The sequence below is a fragment of the Eupeodes corollae genome, chromosome 3 (genome assembly GCF_945859685.1).
Source record: "Eupeodes corollae chromosome 3, idEupCoro1.1, whole genome shotgun sequence".
In the NCBI taxonomy this organism is placed as follows: Eukaryota; Metazoa; Arthropoda; class Insecta; order Diptera; family Syrphidae; genus Eupeodes; species Eupeodes corollae.
This window is the reverse complement of record NC_079149.1, coordinates 77,806,742-77,830,473: the sequence shown is the minus strand read 5'-3', so window position 1 is coordinate 77,830,473 and position 23,732 is coordinate 77,806,742. Positions and strand designations below refer to the sequence as shown.

Sequence of the window (23,732 nt, the reverse complement as noted above, 5' to 3'; positions counted from 1 at the left end):
AAACTTGTTTATATAAAATCAAACAAAAAAAAAACTCTCAACATTCAATAATGTTTTAGATGAACGACAAGGAAAATATAAAACGCGAACGGCAGAAAAACTTATTGCTGTCAGACAAAGGACTTTCTAGCGAAAATTGCCAAAAAGAAGACCTACATCAACAAGTTCACGTACAATTTATTTGATGTGATTTACCTTTTCAGCTTTTTAATTCACAAACAAAAATGAAATATGACATTTGGCTGTAATGATAACTACTTAAACATCAGATTTCCTATGTATATAGTTAAACCACTGGTTAAGTTCTAAACTTAGGTTTAAATTTATATTTATAAATAGCATAAACTCTAGATTTGCTTAATAACAACTTAGCAAACATCTATGAATATGCCCAATTTTTTTTCAAAAAATCATCTTCCAACATTCACTGCAAACATATGCCAGAAATTAAGCTCATGTCGCCCCTCAGTTATCTCAAATAAATCTGGCCAATGAAAACATTTAAATTTCAATATGCGTTGATCGCAATTGATGTCAAAAACGTCATATGCCAAAAATGCAAAAAACACAATCTGTCTGTCACTAAATTTTCATCGAGTAATTTTTGAAGTCGTATCAGAATCAGAACAGAAGTATAGAAAAGAAAAAATATAATTTGTGGAAAGTAAAAAATAAATCGATTGAGAGTGAGACCATATTACACAAATAAAATCTTACGACAAAGCAATTATGGGCAATACAGATTCGAAATTAAATTTCCGAAAAGCAATAGTTCAACTTACAACGAAAAATCAAACTATCGATTCCAATGATGATGTTTTCTGGGATCAGTTTTGGAATGGCCACACTACTAACTTGGAGGACGTATTTGCTTTGGTAACAGCTGCCGAAATACGAAATTTGCGCACTGAAAATCCTTCGAACTTGGCCACTCTATGCTACAAAGCTGTTGAGAAACTAGCAGCTGCGGTTGATAGCAGCTGCCGTACTCAAGCCGAGCAACAGTGCGTTCTTAATTGCGTTCGTTTGCTTATACGCATTTTGCCATACATATTTGAGGATGCAGAATGGAAACACTTTTTCTGGTCATCATTGCCGGGCCCCAATGATAACCAGAAAGAAAACACCTCGGAAACTCCACTCGCACAGAGTTTGCTCAATGCTATTTGTGATTTACTCTTCTGTCCGGATTTCACTGTTGTTGTAACAAGGAAGTCAGGTCCCGAAAAGGCCGATGAATTAGCAAACATTGATTCGTGCGAGTACATCTGGGAAGCAGGTGTAGGATTCGCTCATTCTCCACCGAAAAATGCACATTTGGAACGACGGCGATCAGAACTTCTTAAACTATTGTTGACTTGCTTTAGCGAACCAATTTACAGATTGCCAAATCAAACAGAAGAACCTAACAAATGGATAGCGTATTTTACGAGCGCCGATAATCGTCATGCGTTGCCTTTGTTTACATCGTTTTTAAATACAGTATGTGCGTATGACCCTGTGGGCTTTGGTGTTCCATACAATCATTTGCTTTTCTCAGACACCACAGAACCTCTGGTGGAAGCGTGTCTTCAAATTCTTATTGTTACCCTTGATCATGATATGATCATGCACTCGGGAGGAAACTTCGATGAAGGGTTCGGAGATAATTTGTTTATTAATTATTTATCTCGGGTACATCGCGATGAGGATTTCTTGTTTATTCTTAAAGGAATCACAAGACTTCTTAATAATCCACTTGTTCAAAATTATCTTCCAAACTCTACTAAGCGCCTACACTGTCATCAGGAGTTGCTGATTCTCTTTTGGAAGATTTGCGACTATAACAAAAAGTTCCTGTATTTTGTTTTGAAAAGCAGCGATGTACTTGATATCCTCATACCTATTCTCTACCATTTAAATTATTCCCGTGCCGACCAGTCTCGTGTGGGATTGATGCATATTGGAGTCTTCATTCTCCTGCTACTTTCTGGAGAGAGGAACTTTGGAGTCCGCTTAAATAAACCATATACCGCTACAGTACCGATGGATATTCCTGTTTTCACAGGAACTCATGCTGATCTTCTTATCACGGTGTTCCATAAGATTATCGCTACTGGCCATCAAAGACTACAACCTCTCTTCGACTGTCTACTAACTATTCTCGTGAACGTATCACCTTATTTGAAAACCTTATCAATGGTTGCCAGTGTAAAGCTGTTGCATCTTTTAGAAGCTTTTAGCACACCATGGTTTTTATTATCGGCGCCATCAAATCATCATTTGGTATTTTTCCTTCTCGAAATTTTCAATAACATTATTCAATATCAATTCGATGGAAATTCTAATTTAGTCTATACTATAATCAGGAAGAGACATGTTTTTCATGCTATGGCTAACCTTCCCTCAGACATGGCGGGAATTGCTAAATGCTTGAGTACAAGGAAGTTCGGTAAATTTAACCTGCCCCCAGTGCCCGAGGCAATGGTTAAGCAAATTGCATCCACAATACCAGTTCCACCAGAGGATCCGCTAACTGAAGAAGAATCTGAAGTTGAATCGATTGATAATAAAGATGAATCAACTATGGAAGGTTCCCGACCAGCTCTCCCAGCAGAACCGGGCACCCTTAAAACCTCTCTGCTCGATACCCCAGGCATAAATCAAATGACCGAACGTGAAACTGCCCATCCAAGCAGTCCACCTGAAGGAAGTATGTCAATTGAAGGGTCAGCAGCAGTTATTGCTGTGCAAGGGTCAGGCTCACCATCTGAGTCTAGGTCAAATACGCCACCTCCAAAAGAACTCACATCGAAACTTTCCATAAATACGCGTGGAAGCATTCGTATGGTGCCATCGAATCAAGATCGATGGACTCCTACACCTGAATGGATCGTGTCTTGGCGTTCCAAATTACCACTTCAGACAATTATGAGATTACTACAGGTCTTGGTACCACAAGTCGAAAAAATATGCATCGACAAAGGTCTCACTGATGAATCGGAAATTTTGAAGTTCCTTCAGCATGGAACACTGGTGGGTTTATTGCCAGTGCCGCATCCAATTTTAATCAGAAAATACCAAGCGAATAGCGGCACCACTGCATGGTTTAGAACATACATTTGGGGTGTCATATATTTAAGGAACGTCGAACCAGCGATATGGTATGATACAGAAGTTAAGCTATTTGAAATTCAAAGGGTATAGGAATAATTCTTAAATTATATTATATTAATGATGTGTGTTTGCATAAGACATAGACACGTATCTACACATAAGTATTTTATAATAAGCATTTATAAGCAGTTATTTTTATTTTGAAGATTTGTTTTACTATCGTATACATATATCATTTATCTGTATTTGCAAACAGGGCACAGATGTATAAATACCAAACTGAATGTTTAAAAAAAATTGTTATTGCTTGAGTAAATATTAGTCTTCGATAATGCAGAAACAGATTTATTTGTTTAAATGTTGTTATTGTTATTATTTATGTACGTATTTTGTGTTCCTTTATCTGACAAAATATTCCCTTTTAATTATTTTGTGCTTTAAATTTCTGTAAACGAGAGCTTACACATTTTGCCGACATATCTGATAATTTCCTTTTTTAATTTTAGGCGTGCGACTGAAAGCGCATTGGTTTCTTTTATAGAAGTTTTTTTTTTTTATTGAATATATACATCTTTAAAATGTTCGAACAATATTTTCAAACACAAGATATTGTGAGAAATATTACGATTTTTGAAATATTAATTTTCCTGTCTATCTTAAGTTAAAACACTTTAAATAATTTGTCAAGATAATAGTTATATTTTTTGTAGCAAAGAATAATTAACGAAATATATTTTAAAATTCCATTAATTCAGCATTTTTTAAGTTATTTATCAACCTTTCTTTACTACTCCATATACTCTAAACGTTCGATTCACGTGAATCTTTGATTTAACTTAAGATTACTTTCAAAATATTTTTTTATATTTTTGAAATTATGTTTGTTATGAAACCTTCACTTTTGGTATTTTAAGAAGATTTCAGATGCAGAAATTTAATGTTTATCTCTTCGCCTTCGAATTTTGAACCAATCCATTTTCGGCAAATAACAGAAGAGATTTACGTGAAAACTTATCCAATAATGGTTGATCCTTACGGTCAGATATCAGTTTTTATAGATATAGAAGCAGTGTGTATATGTGTAAGGAAATATCTGGTGTTGTGAACTCGACACGTCATTTAACTAAGAATTGACTTTTGTTTTAATTTGAATAAAATTATTATAATGAAATAAGAACTTCAATTAAATATTGCCACCATTAGTAAATGTCGAAAAAATTAATTTCAATATGTATATTTCCTCTTTCATAATAATAATGACTAATATTAGATTAAATTATAATATAGTCTAATTTTTGTGTTCTACTTCATATCCTTTAAAAGTTTATTTATATTTTTAAGTCTGATTCCGCATTGTCTAGTTTAAGATACACCGTTTTTCTATATTATTCCAAATTATTTATAAAGACTATTAGTTTAAAGTGTAAAAATCAAAAAAATCCTTTTTAAAAAAATGTCCTATTATTGCTTATCTCTTCTAAGTTTATATGAATATGCATATGTATGACAAAAATATAAATTTATTGGTGAAATATTCTTTTTATCCATCAATTATTTTTCATAGAGATATTCACAAAATTGATAACTATCATCTCACAAGTTATACAAAATACATATATTATTCGTGAACCTATTCTTAATCTTGTAAATTTATAATTATATGCTGTCAACATTTTATTGATAATCATAAAATCTGTATTCCAAAACATTAATAAAAAATATTAATACTTAAAAACTTAAAATATAAGCATGTTTCTTTTTTTTATTCAATTTTATAATAGTACAATTATGGGTCTTATACATAGTTCAGGCGCTTTTATCAGTTGATGGTGAGTTCTTTTAACTTCGAATACGATTTTGTTCTGCAAAAAAATGTCTGTAAAGTTTCGTTTATTTAATTCAATCAAAACATTGATCAGTTAGTAATTTATTAAAGCGTTATGGAATTTAAGACTATTTTTAATTTTTGTACTTCATAAAGGATACGCAAACAAAGAATGGGATACAGATTGATTAGGTGTTTGGATGCTAAACGTATAGTCCATTCAATATAATTAATAAAACCTAGTACTAAATGTCCCGATGTAGACATTAATTCAATATTAATTTAATCAAGAAACCATAATTAACTTTCCATTGGAAGTAATTGTAATTGGTCCGATTTGTCGAATTGTAAATTTTGACATTTATCGGCGTTTCAAGGTCCCTAGAGTCGAGATAAAAGAATTTTTAAGAGATGTCAGAGTGTACGTACGTTTGTACATACATACTAGGGTTGTTGCGGATGTATAAATGTTGACATCCGCGGAAGCGGATGCGGACTTTTTGAGACTCACATCCGCGGATGCGGATTTTAGAATTTAAGCATAAAAACAATTTTAAGTCCGTAAATAAAGGAAAATTGTATTGATTATCTTTGCGTTTAATAATTAAATTAAATAATGGATGAGTTACATTTAATAAAAAGCAAGATTGCAGCCTTCTCAGACTGTAATCTGTTTCTTAGTGGATCGTATAATTATCCAGCTCCGCTAAATAGTTGTTCGCTGAGAACACTGGCTTTTGGAAGTGATAAATACCTCAGTGCAACTTTGAAGAGCCTTTTAAAGACTGTTTGATGGCCTTTCGACCAATCAAGTGGATTATCATCCAATTCTAGTCTTTTTTTATTTCGGTAACATGCTAACTCCCTTCGGGGAAGTGCTTCGTGACTATCGTTATCGACATATTTTGGATTCGGACATTTTTATTTAAATTAAAATAGATCCAGATGCTGCTTGTTGTTGGTGACGGCATTTATGTTCTGTATTGGATCAATTTTTCTCTAATATATAAAAATAAACTGTGGCCTCTGGCCACTTAGCGACAGCTTTTATATCCTTAAATCTGAAAAAAGCGTTAAAAAACATCCGCATTCCCAACAAACTCCGCATCAGTTTATGCGGATGCTGATGTTGAAATTATTGCGAATAATCCGCAATTGCGGATGCGCACATTCGCAACATCCCTAATACATACGTCCGTACGCTCGGGAAGCTTTTCTCGTGGTCCATATATCAAGAACCAGTAGAGATACCGGCTTTAAATAAATGTTGGTATCTTTATAAAGATGAAGGAAGGACTTCCAAGCAAATTGAGTGTGTGTTTTTTTTACCATACCAATTTAAAGAAAAAGTAAAACTGTTGGTTAAAACGAATAAATACGCTAGCTACTTGAATTGATTTTTCTATTATACAGGTTGGAGTGATCTTATATAAAAAAAATAAGAATATGAAAAAAATTAATAACTTTAATTTTTGTTTTGAGTTTCCGCTAGGGGTCACGCATCGCAATTTGAATCGAGCAATAATTGGAAAAAAAATATTTGAAAAACATACCCCCAACAAAAAATTTGTTTCATCATTTTATGAACTAAAAAAAATATTTTTAGTTTTGAAAACAAACGCTAGGGGTCACGCATCGCAATTTAAAACTAAAAAAGGACATAAAGTCTAACAAAAACATATCTCGCGCAAGCTTTGCAAAAGTTTTGTTGGGTAGTTTTATTAGATGTTATTTTTAGTTTTATTATTTTTTTTGTTTTAAAAATGACCACAAGGGGTCGAGCAATCCCTTTAAAAATTCACGTACTACTGGGTACTTTTTTATTTGTTTTAATTTTTAAAAAAAGGTCGTTTTCATCTTATTATATAAAAAAATTATAGTATTTATATATATATATATATATATATATATTTTTTTTAACTTTTATTTTTTATAATTTTTGTTTGTTGCTATATATGGCAGGTCTTTTCGAGACATCAAAGTGTTTTTAATAAGTCCATCTCTATTTTTAAACCCACAAACAGTCTGGGAAGCCTCGTTCACCAACTTAACCGCTCTTTCAACTGCTTGGCTGTGGCATGGAGGTTTGCTGGAAGATCTTGAAGCTGAAGAACTCGTCAACTTTCTTGCAAGGAATTTTTGAAGCTTACTGGTTTCAATAACATCGACTGTGCCAATGGCCATTATTCTTCGAGTCCTTTGATCTTCAAGAAAGGAACGCTCTTTTACTGGAACTTTTTTTTCTTTTGAACAGGAGCAGCACTTCAATTCAATGCACTTACAAGCTGATATGTCAAAAAGTTTTTTACCATCGTTCTTAAAATCGCTTAACTGCAGCTCAAATGCACCTGACCTTCTGTTTTTTGGTGTTTTAAGAATTTTTTTTTTTTAACGCTGAACTTACCGACCGTTGGAATTGAAAACATAATGTAGACTTGCATGATTTTCGAAGCTGTGAGTGATATTCTCTTCATCAAGGAGATTTCTCCAGTCTCCTTCTTCGCGGAAGAAAATGTGGCAACAAACATCTTCGTTAGTTGGCAACAGACGCATCGATAACATTTTCACTAAAATATAATAAAATATTGTTTTCAAACTTCAAGGCAATCGTACGACGTACATCTCAAAAACTTACGTTTTTTAAACAATAATGTTTGTAGAAAATAATTAAAAGGAACACTTAAGTATTTGTAAATCAAATTTTCTTTTGTAATACACGAGTCACGAGTGAAAAACAGTTAGCTTTATTTTGAATTATTAAAATGACACCTAATGCCGGCAACTAAGTTTTTGATTTTAAATTTTATTTCAAGCAACGGTGCAAGGAAACAAGGATTATTTTTCAAATAAAATTTTGTAATACTGTAGAAGTTCAGATTCAGAAATAAAATATACCCATCAAAATCTATTATGAAATAAAATATAAGTGCCTAATAAATAGAAAATTGCTAAAAAGAAAACCGAATAACAAAGGTCTGTTTTATAAAAATAGGGCATTCTTAAACTCGTTCATACATTTAAAAGTTGTAGGAAACCCCATGCACTAAATAAAAAAAAGAGGCTGGGATGCGACCCACACTGATAAATTCCCATCCCGTCTGCCGATTTGTCTTGCTTAAAAGTTTGTCTATATGTACTCGTATCAATTTTTACCGAATTTGCGTACTATTTTTTGTAGATTTTATTTTTTATGAAAAAACGGACTGTTGGATTTTTATATAAAAATTACTGAATATCGAAAACAATATTTTCTGTGAAATAAAAAAAGTTTGAAGACAATATTTTTAATTTATGGAAAGCTATTTGAGTCGTAAGTAAATTTTTGTCAAGTTTTTTTTTAGAGTTTTATATTTTGTAAAAAAATGTCAACTCGAATTTTTTTAAAAAATTAACCAAATGTTGAAAACAATATTTCTTATAAGATAAAATTAGTTTGAAGCCAATATTTAAAATTTTTGAAGAGATATTTGAGTCGAAAATCAATTTTTAACAACTTTTATACATTTTTTTTAGGTTTTTATTTTTTGTAAAAAAAACTGTCAATTCGATTTTTCTCAAAATTTGTCCTAATGTTGAAATTAATATTCTTTATAAGAAAAAATTAGTTACAAGCTATTATCTCAAAAATTTTTTAAAGATATTTGAGTCGAAAATCAATTTTTACCAACGTTTGTTAATTTCTTTTTCGGTTTTTAAAAACTGTCAGTTCGATTTTTTCAAACTTTAGCTGAATGTTGACAACAAGATTTTTTGAAAGATAAAAGTAAATTAAAGCCAATATCTCAAAGTTTTGAAAAGATATTTCAGTCGAAAATCAATTTTTAACAACTTTTATACATTTTTTTTAGGTTTTTTATTTTTTGTAAGAAAACTGTCAATTCGATTTAATATTTCTTATAAGATAAAATAAGATTAAAGCCCAAATTTCAAGTTTTTGAAAAGATATTTGAATAGATATTCACTTTTTACGAACTTTAAGTAATGTTTTTTTTGATTTTTATTTAAAAAAAAAAAAACTGTCAAATTAGATTTTTCTCAAAATTTTATCAGATGTCAAAAACATTATTCTTCGTTGCACGAAATTGTTTTAGAGATGAAATCATATTTCAGTCGTAAAATTTTAGAGGTGACAAATTTTTTTTTCAGTTTTATTGATTTATAAAAAAAACGTTATATTGATTTTTTTCAAAATATATACCTGTTTGGTATCACGTTACAGTTTATTATATAAAATTTAATTCAAGTCTCTAGCGTTTTTGGTTCGTAAGATATTTGAGGTTAACCAAAATGTTCACCTTTTTTTCAAACTGCTATGGTAAAAAAAACCACCCACGCAATTTTGTTAAGAGCCCTTTCTGCATCTTTCTGCCTTATTATCTGTATAACAAAATTTATTTGAAGTCGATATCTCTTCTGGTTCTTGAGCTATGGAGGACGAAAAAAACGTCGCGAACGTACGGACGTACAAACGTACGTACACACGCACGCACAGACATCTTTCTAAAAATCTTTTATTTCGACTCTAAGGACCTTAAAACGTCGAGAAATGTCAAAATTTTCAATTTGACAAATCGGACCCATTACAATAACTTCCTATGGGAAGTTAATAAAACTGTTTTTATTTTAAATACATTTTTTTTCTTTGCTTTGTGCAACCAATAGTGGTGAAAATAAAAAAAAATAAAAATTCTTAAAATTGGTTTTATAACATTTGCGGGGATATTTTTTAGAATTTCAAAGAAAAAAATGTTCACTCCACCCTAAAACAGTGCGACATGGTATCAAACTAATTTTGAACAAAAAACTCAATTAACGTTTCTCTTTATAACTAATAAAACAGAAAAAAAAATAACTGCAAACTCGAATATTTTACGAACAAAAAATAATTGAAAATTTATTTATTCACAGAAAATATTGTTATGAATATTTGTTTAAGTTTTCAAGCAAGGCAAATCGACAGACGGGATGGGAAGTTATTTGTATGGGTCGCATATCAGCCTCCTGTTTGAACTGCTTGAACTTCAAATGCTAATCATGATCACTTCATATAAAGAAAATAGTTAGCTTTGTATACTCCCTTTTTATTTTAGCACCGTTGACATTAAAATTTTAGACTTATAGGTACATATAATTTTAGTTTCATCAATTTTAGAAAATTAACTCATTTTCCAATACATATTAAATATAAAAAAAAACAACAATACGATCTCGATATTATATCCCAATTCAATTAGAAATTTCGCTAAGGAAAATTTCCAATACTGATGAAAATTTCTACAGATCTGTGACGAGACGTGCAAAACAAAATTATTAAGAAACTATTGGAAGTTTTTCAAAATACCATGTTATTCATATTTTTTACATTTTAATTTATTGAACCCTAAAAAATTTATATACATTTGGCTTAATTCTAACATAAATAATATTTAACAATAACTCAAATTAAAACATTTGTTGGCACAAAGGGGGCCTAACTTTATAAATTGATGAATTACAAAAATTAACATGTGTTTAATATGAAGTCGATGGCTAAAAAAAGAGTGTTGTTGGAGAGGTTCATCTTGGGTTGTTCAGCCCCGGTTGTCCTGATGGAGGTTGGTCGGGTGTGGCGGCGTTCATCCGCTGTAGTATGCTGACTCCAGGCCAGCATAGAAGGAGACGTGCGTCATCGTCATTGTCAGTGGGGTTAGGTTAGGTTATAGTGGCTGTCCAAGATGGAAACGGACACACTTAGGCCAGTTTAATGGCCCATAGTGATGCCACATGAATCTTGAGGCTTCCTCCTAAGCTCAATGGAACCAGCTTGAGTCCCTTACGAAACGTGAGAGGCTGATTATACCGATATGATTTAGATCATTAAAGAAGAATTCTCTTAGGTAATTCTTGCGTTTTCGAGCTAGAGCAGGGCATGTGCAGAGAAGATGAAGAACCGTTTCTTCCTCTTCCTAGCCCATACAGCTTCTGCGAAAGTCATTTGAGAATACTCCTAGTCTCGTGGCGTGCTTTCCTATTAACAGTGTCCGGTTATGACACCTATTATCGAGCTTATATGCGATCTGCTTAGAGAGAGCAAGCACCTTGAACGTTTTATATCCAGTGTTGGCCAGATGTTTTTTGTGACTTGACACGTGGTGATGTTGTTCCACCTGGTGCCTGCCCTCCTCACAGCGTCTTGCATTAGCAGCAGTTTACAAGTAGCGATTGGTATGCCAGTATTTGCTAAACGTGGTAGGATGGGCTGTACTGCCTGCGAATTCATCTGCCTTACAGTTACCTTGAATGTCTCCGGCACCCAGCAAAGGTGTATATAAAACTGTTGCGCCATCTCCATTAGAGATGATCGACAGTTATGGACTGTTATAGAGCTTGTAGGAGTCCAGAGATTTGATAGCGGCCCGGCTATCAGACAAAATACGGATATCAGATGTTGATATCACGTTTTCTTTGAGCCAGGACAAGACTTCCGTCAGTGGGGAGTTTGTCCAAGATATCCATACCACAAAGGTATCTTGGGTCCGGGTGTCGTTCCTGATTGGTCATTTTTCTCATTAATTGGTTAGGGTGGCTGGCGACTTTTGTGATTATCTTTCTTGTTGCCTGTGCAAGGAACTGGTCAAGTGGCTTGATTTTAGCGTCTTCGTAGACTCTACGATTACTATAGTGCTTCTGTCGTTGACGGTCGAATTGTAGATCGGTGCATATCCTTAGTATCTTCCTCTCAAAGACTTCAAGTTTTTCCATCGCAGTTTTTGATATAACCATATCGGAAAACTGTAGGTGATAACCAGCAGTTGTTTGTATATCAACATTTCCGTTGGTTTACTCAATCCAGTTTTCTTCTTCAAGAGAGGATGAACTCGATGGAGTGTGATGTTGGCTTCTGTTATCACAGCCTTAGAGTGAGGGTTGAAGCGCAGCAGCTCATTGAAGTGTATTCCCAGCTATTTAGCGTTCTTCTTGGATTTAATCCTTGATAAATCCGGGAACGTCAGAACAAGGTTTCGGGCCACTGCCACCGATCTACAGCGGCTGTTTGTTAGTGACGGGTCTCCGAAAGCATACCAGTTCCGATTTGGAGGTATTTATCCTTATTCCCCACTTCTGGTAGCTCTAGTAAAGTCTGCTTATGTGTGCTTCTAATCTTAGGGCTGCGATCGTAGGAAACATGGAGGACTAATAGGTGAGTGAGTCATCCGCAAACAGCAGGTTCTCACAATCCGATCAGATGTTATCAGGCTGTAGAGGAATGGTCCAAGTTTCGATCCTTGGGCGACTCCAGCCCAATTTCTGAAAGAAAGAAAACAATTTTTTTATTATTAGCTGTGGGATATTAAAAATTCGGAGCTTATGGATGAGGGCTTCAATCCAAACGCTGCCGCAAGCTTTCTCGACATCCAGAAAGCATCCAACTGTGGCTCGATGGCTATTGAGTGCAGCGGTGACGTCGGACTGAAACTTTAGAAGTGGATGGATCGTTGAGTGAGCTTGTCGGAATCCAAACTGCATTTCAGGGATGATGCTATGCACGTTGCAGAATTTCTTCAGTCTCCTTAAAATGACTTCTTCCAGAATTTTGCTGATGTTGTTGAGGAGTGAGACAGGCCTGTAGTTGGAGATCATATTGGTACCGCCTTTCTTCGGAATTACCACTACTTTGGCTGTGTTCCACTTTTTTGGAAAGTAGCCGTTGTTGATGCAGTTATTTATGATAATAATCAAGATTATCATAAAAACTTGCGGAAGTCTTTTCAGGATATAGTTAGAAATCCCGTCCATTCCAGTTGACTTCTTCGGCTTCAAGTTGTTAATGATCTCAGCTATCTCCTCAGGATTGCAGAATTTATGTATGGGTATTAGCTGGTTCATCGGCTTTGCAGTTGTCGTCAAATTGAACTTCACTGTTTGGCTGTTGAATTAACTGCATGGAGGTTTCTACTTTGTTCAGGAAGGCTTGGTCCGTTGATGGTTTTGGAGTGAAACTCTGTTCAAAGTATTTGGCAAAAGCTTCCACTTTGTCATAGGTTGAAGTTAGCTCGATGTTGTTGCTCATCATGACTTCCAGCAGTGGTTTTCTCCTACCGATGAGGTGGTGCCGTTTTTGGGATCTACAAATCCATTTCCAAGAAAAAATAGGGTTTTTAACTTTCTTAGCTTAAAAAAAAATGAAAGAGAAAAAACTACAGTTGTTACCTGGAGATATCTTAGATTCAAATTACATTTTATGCACAATATCCAAAAAAAAAGATATTTCAACATTGGACTTTTTGAAAACCGCTTATACTTCAAAACGCTTTGTCGTAGAAATAAAAATGATTTATTTTGTAGGACATCGCATGATCTAGAAAGTCTAGCTTAATATTTGTGTTTCATTTTGAGCCAATTTATTGAACCCTCAAATTTGGGGTGTAAGATATTAGAACTCAGTTTAGCGATTGTTTTACTTATTCCAAAGATGTTTAGATTCAAATCAGTTTTTTTTTTTCACTGGTAGTGCCTCTAATAAGTAATAATTCTTGTCATGAAAAGCGCTTTCTTAAATTAGCATTTCTTTCGGCATAAAACTGTAGTTCCCCTCTATCCTTGACATGACTACCCAGGAATGGTTAAGAGTGGTAAGTCACTAAGCCCTAGGTTTAAACGGACTGTTGAGCCATCTTACTTATTATTTATTTATTATGGACGGTTTTCGAAACAGTCATAAAAAGGGCCTGTATATAATAACGCTGTATATACACGGAGCGTTCTATTTAACACAATATCACAAACAATACCATCTGGGATATGATAATTACGTAATACAAAATCTTAAATGTATACATAACGAGACTGTCCAAATTTTCAATTTGGATTTAACTCATGTTGATTGAAAAATTTGAAAAATATTGATCTATTCTTCTTCCACACCACCAAGAGGTAAATAAGCTTTAATTTTCTTACCAACAATTTAATTAAAAAAAGCGTTGTCTTTTTGTTGCCCTTTGTCTTTGAAACGGGCAAGAGTACGATAACTCAGGCGACAAGATTTTTTAAGGACAGTTAAAAACAAATATTTTTTATTATGTGGGGGAAGTCTACTCAAAATTTGAGTAAAAGTTAAAAAAAGGTTTGAAGTGTAATTTTTCAATACTTCAGGATTATCTTCTATTGTTTTATTTTAGAATGTATTGCTCTTATTTGTTTTGATCAAAAACTGAAAACTAGATGATTTTATGTCTTTTATGTTGTTTTTGAGAAAACTGAAAAACCACAACTACTATTTTAATTTAATTATTGTTTGCTCTGCAATGCGATGAGAAGTTTCCGATAATAAATATATATAGCTTAGGAAAAACTTTAGTGTCGAAGCTTATATTTTGAATGTGTCAAATTTTAAAAGAACAGAAAAATCATTTTTAATGCTCAACTACAAAGTAGAGGCTTTAACTTCTCACGAATTAAGTGCATTACGTAAAGAAGTTGAGGTTTATTTCCCATAAGTGAAAATACTATTGCTTTTAAACAATTTTCAATTCACAAGGATTTCTGTATTTTACGAAATATAAACCAAATTTTTTACTTTAACTGTCAGAAATCAGGGAATATGATTCGATTTATCAATCCCACAATTCAAACAGGAAGAAAATAAATACAAACTAATTTGACTGCTAGGTGAAAATGAATAGGGAGTTCTGTTTAAATAAGTTTAATTCTGCTGCTTCTTCAATCTGGTTAAGAATATTCTCAGAAATGTTGGAAATATAAACTGGCCAAATAACTTACAGTGAATTCGTGAAAAGATATAAAGTTGTGAAAGAGTTTGTTTTAAGATTAAAATACAATCCAACTTCTCCTCAGCAATCCAGTTTTTTTTTACTGGTCATATTATGTTTTACCATGAGCAACCCCAAATGTCACATTTGACACAACGGTTAATCTGTTGTTTACTTACTTACTTAACTTTAATTACACTACATACAACACAAATTTGATGACAGGATTTGGATCCGGTCGACAAATCCAAACTGCGATGACCGGAGCATGGACTGGATATTGGATTGTTGGTGTCTATTGGATTATCTGATGACAGACCGATAGTCCTGTCATCGGAAATGTTCAAGGTAGATCCCAACTTATATTTCGTGGCAAAGACACTCCATATTCCCCACTGCTAAAGTCAATAGATATTGATATAAGATAAGATATTGCATTTTTTGGGAAGAGTACGATAATTCAAGTGACAAAGTTTAATGACGGATTTGTGTAGCACAGTTAAAAACAAGCATTTTTTTCTATGGGAGGGGGTCTATTTCCCCCCTTTAGGCGCTGGGGGCAATTTAATAAAATATGTTGAGTAAGTGCGGCAAATGTGGCCTACATGGTTAATATGGAATATAACTGTCTTTAGCAAACCGGAAGCCGGACCCTGTTCCATATTTAACACCAGGTGGACCACATTGGCTGCAATTTTGTTTAATATGATTTACGAAGATCCTTTATGTTTTTGTTTTTAACTTTTCAATATGTTTCTTTTTTTAGTTAAAGCTTTTAAATGCTGAATTAAAAATGTTTTGTTAGACTATTTAAAAAAAAATGAATTAAAATTAAATGTATGGTTTTATTTAAAAAAAATGTTAAGGGTGGGCCATATTTGCCGCATTTACTCTACGTTAAATGGACACAAATAATGGTAATACTTACAACTAAGTTTTATATATTTTTTTAAAGCCAACACTTTTGTCTATTAGCTTGCTTTTAGATCAAGTCAAAACTATGCAATTTAAAATAGTCCGTTGAGATATTATATTTAAAAAAAAAAATGTATTAATCCGATCATTTCAGATGCCAACTTAAGATTAACCTCGAACAACATTTTGGCTGTAAACTGTCATCAAATATGGACTTTCTAGATTAACAATGAACTTAAGGTTTCTTATATATTACTTATTAGGAAAACAACATGCTCCTACGTGATTATATTGAAATGTTACATAATAATTTATATCATATTTTATGATCGAGACGATTGTGCTTATTGGTAAATATTTTTTAACCACTAATGGAACAGACGTACGTTAATTTGCATAGTTTTTGAAAAAAAATTGTTTTAAACTCAAAATTTAGGCAAAAAAGTTAAAAAAGGTTTAAAGTGTAGTTTTTAAAACTTAAGATTATCTACTACTTAATTATAAGAATAAGAATTCATTGCCACATAAACAAGGCATACCAGCCTACGCTTATGTCACCAACTCCCATCCCACCTCCCACGTTTATAATGGCGAAAAAGCTAGCAAAGGTCCTATCTCCTATACTCCTTCTCACTCTAGGCAACCTAGCTGAATTGCTGTTACCGAATCCCAATCTTTTCCTTACACGTCAGAATGATGAATTAACATCAACAGACTCCTCACCCTCTTTCTCTTCCTCCCCAACCACCTCTCATTATTATTGGGCTGGATCTAAGGTGTTTAACGACCCGTTCCGATGATCAGCCTGGCTGGGGGACCAATTCAAAAATAGCCCAGTCTCTAACGGAGTATCCGGATACCTGGTGACCTCCGGATTACCTAGCCTTATCTGTACATGCGAATCTCTGTGCAGATGGACCTTTTTTCTTCGTGTCTCTTGGGACCAAAAATGAACAAAACAAACAACAAAAACAAAAATAAAAACACATGTGAGACCGGTGTCTCTTCAGGTTGGTGTCAAAACCTGCTGTCGTATCCCTTGCGGCCAACACAGAGAAGGGAGTAATGGCTAACCATGGACCCTCCTCTGCTGTAGCAACGAGAATAAAAAGGTAGCGATACCTAATTTCAGTAGTGGCAGGGTTGTGAAAAATGGCCCTACCACTACTAATGAGAATACTTCCAGAAATGGAAAACTCTCAAAAGGCCTTTATAGACAAAGGCGACAAGCCGCGAAAATCTTGAAGGCCTCTGGTGCATCATTGAGGGCTGAAAAGACACCGCAGCAAACCGCTAGCGTCGAATGGGCCAAAAGCATACTTGCTACAGCAAGATCCAATAAGGACTGTACGTCCAAAAGAAAAGAAAGGTCTCTTGAAGGGGCCCCACCGACACCAAAACGGCCTCTGGTGCATAACACCAGCACCCCCTCAATCCCATCAGGAAACAATCCAGTTTCAGTGACGTCGCGAAGGGCAAAGTCGTGGTTGCGGTCATTCACAGGAGCGATGATGATGGCACAATATCGGCTGATCGTTGGCAGTTGGTCAAGGTTAAGCTCTCGGGTGGCTTTTTGAGCATTTTGAGAGAGCTTCCAGGACCACTTCCTTCCATAAGCGATGGAGGTTGTCATCAAGGCCATGTCAAACTCATGGTTTGTGGCGACCAGAGATCTTGTGACCTTTGCAAGCTTGCTGTCAGCTGGTTAGGTGAAGTTTGGTCAGGTGCGAAGCTCGAGGTTGTCGCTGTGGAAGACATTCCTAGCAGACCTAGAGCCCGCATCTGGATACCGATCGAACCTGCTGGAATCGAGGACATTCTCGAGATGGTCAAAGTGTGCAACCCGTCCCTTCCGACGCATAACTGGAAAAAAGCCAAGCTAGAGGAAGCGAAGGGTCTTTATAGGAACGCCATTGTGGTACTCAATAAAGAATCCTTGGCTCCTCTAGGCCTAAACGAGGGCTCCATAAACTATGGCTTTGAATCCATTAAAATTCGAATTTATAAAAAAAGATGAGGTTAACGCGGAAAGTGGGTCTCCAAAAACTACCGAAGGTGAAGCGGTTGGTGAACCTGAGACGTCGTCTTCTCTATTTACAGAGGGTGACGATGCATCCTTGTCCTCTCCAATCGCGACTGCACCCTCTTCAAAAGTCGTAGACAGTCGATTCTTAATGGAGACTGAGGACGACCTTAACATAATCCTTCTGAGCGAGGACGAACTGTTGAATTCATCCTCAAGCTCAGAGGATCAGAACAAAACCGTGGTGGAGGTTGATCTGCCTAATTGTAGCCAAAATGCTGCAGTTAGTACAGATAAATCTCCAACACTCCATAAAGGCCTCGGCCTCACTTCTTCTCCGTCTGGCGAGTAACGGGGAAGACATTGTCCTGATCCAAAAGCCATGGATTGTAGGATCCGTTGTTCGAGGACTCAGGACTCCTGGATACTACACACTTTGTGTGACAGATAAAGGTGAACCTAGGTTTTGCATACTAGTGAAACGTAGCATTAATGTATTTTTACTCCATCGTTTTAGTGACAGAGATACCACCGTAGCTAGGCTGGAAACAACCAAAGGAAGTTTCTGGCTAGTGTCGGCGTATCTTGGCCATGACAACCTTGGCCCTCTCCCTGGAGAAAGTCGTCGCTGAAGCGGAAAGGCAAAGGATCCGCCTAATTATTGGGAGCGATGCTAACGCTCATCATACTGTATGGGGCAGTACGAATATCAACGACAGAGGTGAGTCTCTTTTTGATTATATTCTTCTCTAACGCTAACGAACTTGACAACAAAGTCAATGACCTTACCTCAGCTATGAACAGATCGCTAGAAATTGCTTGTCCACTTATACCCATAAGAGGAAAGAAGAAACCACAATGGTGGGCCTCAGAGCTTGACTCGCTCAGGAAGGAATGCAGGAAACTTTTCAACCGGGCCAAATCTTCAAAACTAGCCTCTCATTGGGACTTCTACAAAGAATCCCTAAGAATCTACAAGAAGGCACTGAGGAAACCAAGCGATCTTCTTGGCGATCCTTCTGTGGCATGATAGAAGAAACTTTTGAAGCCTCTAGGTTACGGAAAATTCTTTCAACTAATCCAACTATGCCAGCCAAGCTGCTTGAAAAATACAGACGGCTCCTGGACAAATTCAAGTAATGAATCGCTGAACTTACTATTCTGGTAGTTCTCTTACCAAAACTTGCAACAGTTTTATACGTTCAAGTTCAAATACAATATATCCACAAGTTCTGATCACAAAGGATAAGCTACAATGGGCACTCAACACTGTTTTTTTTTATTTTAAATGAAATATAAAGAGTTATGATCTATTTAAAATTATACGTTCCAAAAATTATTTATATGAATGTTCTAATAATTTTTTTTTTTGAATTTAAAAACTATGACTATTTCATACAAATATTTTTTTAATTATAAAAAAGTGAAAAAGTTTTAACAATTTCACTATAATTTAAGTTTTTCAAAATAAAAAAAAACACATCAAGTGTCACATCCCCTTAATTGAGAAAATCTAAAAGCCTCACCACTCAACTTATTAAAAACAACAACAGAATCTGTCAAAATAAGTAAATACACCGCATCGAATTGTTGTTGGATTTTCTAATGTCAAATTACAAATTACCTAATGTCAAAATTACAAATACACCATTGTAAACAAATGTGTTTTGGAGGGTGAAACGTATGAAAGATTCCATTAGTCATATGGTGCCTTTATTTCCTGATTTTAAACATACCATCTCACTTTGCTACTGCATTGTACATATATACAATGTCAACAGCAAAAACACTCTACACACACCAGTCTTTACTCTATGCCTGTAGAATATTTTTGTTTTTAATTTCTATTAGACGGGTAGAGTGACAGTGACAATCCAATTTAGTATTTGGAATTTGAGTTTATATCAAAATAATAACAAAATGACTTTAGATTCAACAAAATCGGAAGAACAAATCTTTTCTACCATTACCCAAGAATATAAAACTCTTGCTGAATAGTAATAAAATGCAAACTTCATCTTTTTCAGTTTACTTAATAAAACATTTTTTTTAGCAAAATGGTAGCAGCAGAGAAAATATCTGGAGTTTATGTTATTCCATCTTTTGGAAACTCTCTTTGTACATTAGACGATGAGCAATAAATATATTTAAGAAGGTTAAAAAATAGTTCTATATTTTCAGCTTGGTTTGGAGTAATTTTTGTCCGTACTGGTTTCTATGCAGGAGCAGTATTCCGCTTCAACATTTTGCTTCCCGAAAAATTTCCTCAAGATTCTGCTGCACCAGTAAGTTATACTTAACATAACATCGTAAGCTGGATTTGTTAAGCATCGTAAGGATTTTTTTCAGACGATTATATTTGAGAATGAAGTGTTTCATCCTCTTGTCTGTCCATTTACTAGAGCTTTGGATCTTTCGGCAGACTTTCCAGTCTGGAAAGTGGGCGAGGACCATGTTTGGCATGTGCTGAAATTCATGCAGTTTGTATTTTTAGATCCGTATGAGTCAATGAGAGCAAGTCCTTCTGTATTAAACAAGGAAGCAGCTGATCTGTTTGGCCAAAACCGTGCTGAATTTATTGCACGTGCCAAAAAATGTGCGGAAGACAGTAAAAACCGCGTCTATGATGCCCCAACATCAGATGACCCACATTATATTGTTTTTGAAAAATTTAATGAAGAAACGCATGGTCCAGTCATTGAAAATATAAAATTCAAGAATTATGAAAGTGATTCATCTCCATCTGGATCTATGGGTCTTTCATGGGTAAAGGAAGGCGAATTCAAAGCACTTAGCATAGAGTAGTTTTAATATAGATAGATGAGATATTATTTATGTACAAAATATCACAGTAAAAGTAAAAGTATTATTGTGCAACCCTTTCTTTGATTATTGTGTCGTTAATCCACTCGTTGTCTAAATGTAGTCGTTGGCCATTCCACGTAAAGTGTGTTGGTGGATTATCTTCTCCTTTATCAAATTCAAAGTATTTACAAATTTCTATAGCCAATTTGGACCGAACAAGTCCAATGCCACCGACTTCTGGCCACGCTGGATGATAAACCCTGCCAGAATCGGGTTTCATAAATATTTTATCTGGGTGAAACTGAGTTATCAGCTCCTTACCTGCGTGGGCATACGCAAGCATATCGTTCCCTTTAAGATAAAAATAAATAAATAAATACAACTATTGTTTCAACAAATAAACTATGAAACAAACCATCTGGACACTTGATTACTTGAGTGAACACAATTGGCAGATCATCACAACGTATATAATTCCTCTCTCTACCACAATATGATATAAAAGGAAATTCCTGGTTATAGCGATCAGTCTTGTTAATTTTGATGCGTGTGAAAAAAAATTTTAAAAATTTTGTCTCCTTAAAACAAGATGTAAAGTTCTTCATTTTGGCATCGTCTAAAAAGAGCTTGTGGCATTTTTTCTTTAATGTATAAAATTGTGATTATTTATTAAGTAGATAGGTACCATTCCTTCGTGGTCAATGTAATAAAAATATTCACGAACTTTTGGTGTTGGTTCCTGTCCTTGGATGTAATGCAAATTTCGTACAAAGTATTTTGTTCGTAACTTGCTAATGTTGTTAGTTTTGTTGAAGAAACTTACAAAATTAGTACCCATTTTAGGTATACAACTCAAAATGAACTTTGTAAATATTTTTTTCAGAACTATTTAACCATAAAATAAACAAAACAGTCGTATTTTCCGTGAATTTCGACTTAGCTCGTACAATATTGTCTATTTCTATATAAAGTTACATAGCTGAATAGTCTGACCCACCGACGGTAGACATAAAACATAAGAAAAACAATTTCCGTAGGTAAGCTAATTGCTGTGATAAGATACAGGGGAGCCATTTTGCTTTTATGTGTCGTCATCAAGAACTCATTAGATGAAATACAGTAAAACCAGCAAAAGTGCCTCACCTTAAAATCCGAATTTTTATAGAATATTATGTGGGTTAGCCAAATCAACTGATGGAGGCACTGCAAACTAAACAAGCCGCCATCAGTAAATTTGAAAACAGTTTGAAAAAACCAAAGGACGAAATGGAGCCACTCCTCAGCCAACTTAAGCTTAAAGCGAGAAATATAAGATGGTCCTCCTGAAGGGCATAACTGCCTGCACGGAACCGGAGGCGCTCTTAGCTGAGCTCCGTCAAAAAGCCACTGAAGATCTCTATTTTATCGGGGTCAAGCCTTTCACTACGGTGAAGTCCAGACGAGGGGGCTATAGGCTGCCAATGTTCCTCGTAACATTATCGCCCCAAAGCAGTTTTGAGAGTGTAAAGAAAATTAAATCTCTCTACTATAATAATAATTACTTCAGGATCTTTAACTGGTCACTATGCTTCCTCGATAGTTACGTTGACGCCAGCACTGATATGATCGCAAGTTTGATTCTCCTGGGAATGAGAACTTTTATCTCGAATAGGGTTAAAAGCATCAGACCTAAGGAAAACGCATGGTTCGATGCGAGCTGTAAAGAGGTTATTAGGGTCAAGAAGGTTAGTTTCCGTTGTTTTAAAGCCAATCTAACTGAGGAAAACCGGAATAAGTTCAAGCACGCCAGGAAGACCTGCAACGCCCATATTCGACGGACCAAATTTTTCATGACCAAAAATTACGACAAAAAATACTGCGATGTCCCAAAGGCAGTAAAAATTGTTGGTCATTTGTAAAAAACATGAGGAATTCTTCCTCTTCCTCGGTTCCTACGCTCGTTGTGAATGACACTCCATTTGTTAGCTCCTTAGAGAAAGCAAATCTCTTTGCTAGGCAGTTCGCAGCAAATTCAACGCTGCCATTGAGTTATGACTCCGCGTGTACTTGATCGAGTTATTGATTCTATGGGCAAATCTTTTTTCGCACTCGTACTGTAGCGAGAGTCCTAAAAGATCTTAACATACATAAATCTGCTGGTCCGAATGGTATCCCCGCTATTGTTCTGAAGAGGTGTTCTTCATCGCTGGCAAAACCACTGCGTAAGCTTTTTCATCTGTCCTATTCCTCAGTTCTCGTTCTGAGCGGATGGAAAACCTCATTTGTCCAGCATATTCCCAAAAAAGGAGAATCTTCCTCACCGTCTAATTACCGACCGATTGCACTTACGTCCCTTCTTTCCAAGGTCATGGAAACGCTGATTAATTATCAGCTCAAGAAATATCTCGAAGATCGATAGCTTCTTAGCGACCGACAATACCGGCTTTCGTAGCAATAAGCCCACTGGTGATCTCATGGTTCATCTCACCGAACAGTGGAACAAATCTTTACATAGTTTTGGAGAAAGTAAGATTATTGCACTAGATATTTCAAAAGCATTTGATAGGGTTTGGCATCAGGCTCTCTTATCGAAAATCCTTGCTTTCGGTGTTCATGAATCCCTCCTTCATTGGTTTAGTAAATACCTTTCGAATCGTTCAATACAAGTTGTATTGGATGGATTCAAGTTTGAAAACCACAAAATAAATGCTGGTGTGTCCCAGGGCTCTGTTTTATCTCCAACACTCTTTCTCACTTTTATTAATGATCTATTGTCTGCAACATCTTATCCAATACGTTGTTTCGCTGTAGATAGTAGAAATAACCAGCTGTATTCCTCCCCTTAAACAGTTCAACCGTAATACTCGCGCTTCTAGGAATGCTCATCAATATACCCACGAGCCCAACTTCGGTCGTACTGTCAAGTACAGAGATTCGTTCTTTAGCCGTACTATGCGAATGTGGAATGCCTTGCCACACTCTGTCTATCCCAGCTATTGCAATATTCAGGAACTCAAAACCAATGTGCACCGACACCTTTTTTCAAACCCTCTCTCCCTTTCCTAGTGCTCATACTGTGTCTACATAATAAGGGTAATATACCCCTTTGAGTGTGTGCTTATTATATAAAAAAAAAATCATATCGGTATAATCAGCCTCTCATGTTTCGTAAGGGACTCAAGCTGGTTCCATTGAGCTTAGGAGGAAGCCTCAAGATTCATGTGGTATCACAATGGGCCATTAAACTGGCCTAAGTGTGTCCGTTTCCATCTTGGACAGCCACAATAACCTAACCTAACCTAATATTAGGCGATTTAAATGCTAGAATCGGTGAATTTCA

The 23,732-nt window shown here is 35.2% G+C and overlaps 3 protein-coding genes across 3 annotated transcripts; 2 read left to right on the top strand and 1 right to left on the bottom strand.

Annotated features, from left to right (window-relative positions):
- Positions 1–559: 559 nt before the first annotated feature.
- Positions 560–4,843, top strand: LOC129949976 (protein HID1). Its single transcript, XM_056061728.1, has one exon. It carries the CDS (start codon positions 730–732, stop codon positions 3,184–3,186), a length of 2,457 nt encoding a protein of 818 aa, XP_055917703.1. The 5' UTR covers positions 560–729; the 3' UTR covers positions 3,187–4,843.
- Positions 4,844–19,380: 14,537 nt separating this feature from the next.
- LOC129951982 (protein crossbronx) lies at positions 19,381–20,485 on the top strand. Its single transcript, XM_056064385.1, has 4 exons — positions 19,381–19,605; positions 19,662–19,726; positions 19,790–19,893; positions 19,958–20,485. The coding sequence occupies exons 1-4, from the start codon at positions 19,529–19,531 to the stop codon at positions 20,411–20,413; spliced, it is 702 nt and encodes a 233-aa protein (XP_055920360.1). The 5' UTR covers positions 19,381–19,528; the 3' UTR covers positions 20,414–20,485.
- Positions 20,400–21,438, bottom strand: LOC129951983 (UPF0598 protein CG30010). The gene is made up of 3 exons (XM_056064386.1): positions 21,099–21,438; positions 20,829–21,039; positions 20,400–20,764 (listed from the first exon to the last, which is right to left on the bottom strand). Exons 1-3 carry the CDS (start codon positions 21,249–21,251, stop codon positions 20,475–20,477), a joined length of 654 nt encoding a protein of 217 aa, XP_055920361.1. The 5' UTR covers positions 21,252–21,438; the 3' UTR covers positions 20,400–20,474.
- Between the last annotated feature and the right edge of the window lie 2,294 nt (positions 21,439–23,732).

Coding starts and splice junctions, on each gene's coding strand:
- LOC129951982 (XM_056064385.1), top strand. CDS start 19,529: ATGACTTTAGATTCAACAAAATCGGAAGAACAAATCTTTTCTACCATT. Junction 19,727..19,789: donor ATCTTTTGGAAACTCTCTTT/GTACATTAGACG, acceptor CTATATTTTCAG/CTTGGTTTGGAGTAATTTTT. Junction 19,894..19,957: donor CTCAAGATTCTGCTGCACCA/GTAAGTTATACT, acceptor GATTTTTTTCAG/ACGATTATATTTGAGAATGA.
- LOC129949976 (XM_056061728.1), top strand. CDS start 730: ATGGGCAATACAGATTCGAAATTAAATTTCCGAAAAGCAATAGTTCAA.
- LOC129951983 (XM_056064386.1), bottom strand. CDS start 21,251: ATGGGTACTAATTTTGTAAGTTTCTTCAACAAAACTAACAACATTAGC. Junction 21,040..21,098: donor ACATTGACCACGAAGGAATG/GTACCTATCTAC, acceptor AAATGCCACAAG/CTCTTTTTAGACGATGCCAA. Junction 20,765..20,828: donor AGTAATCAAGTGTCCAGATG/GTTTGTTTCATA, acceptor TTTATCTTAAAG/GGAACGATATGCTTGCGTAT.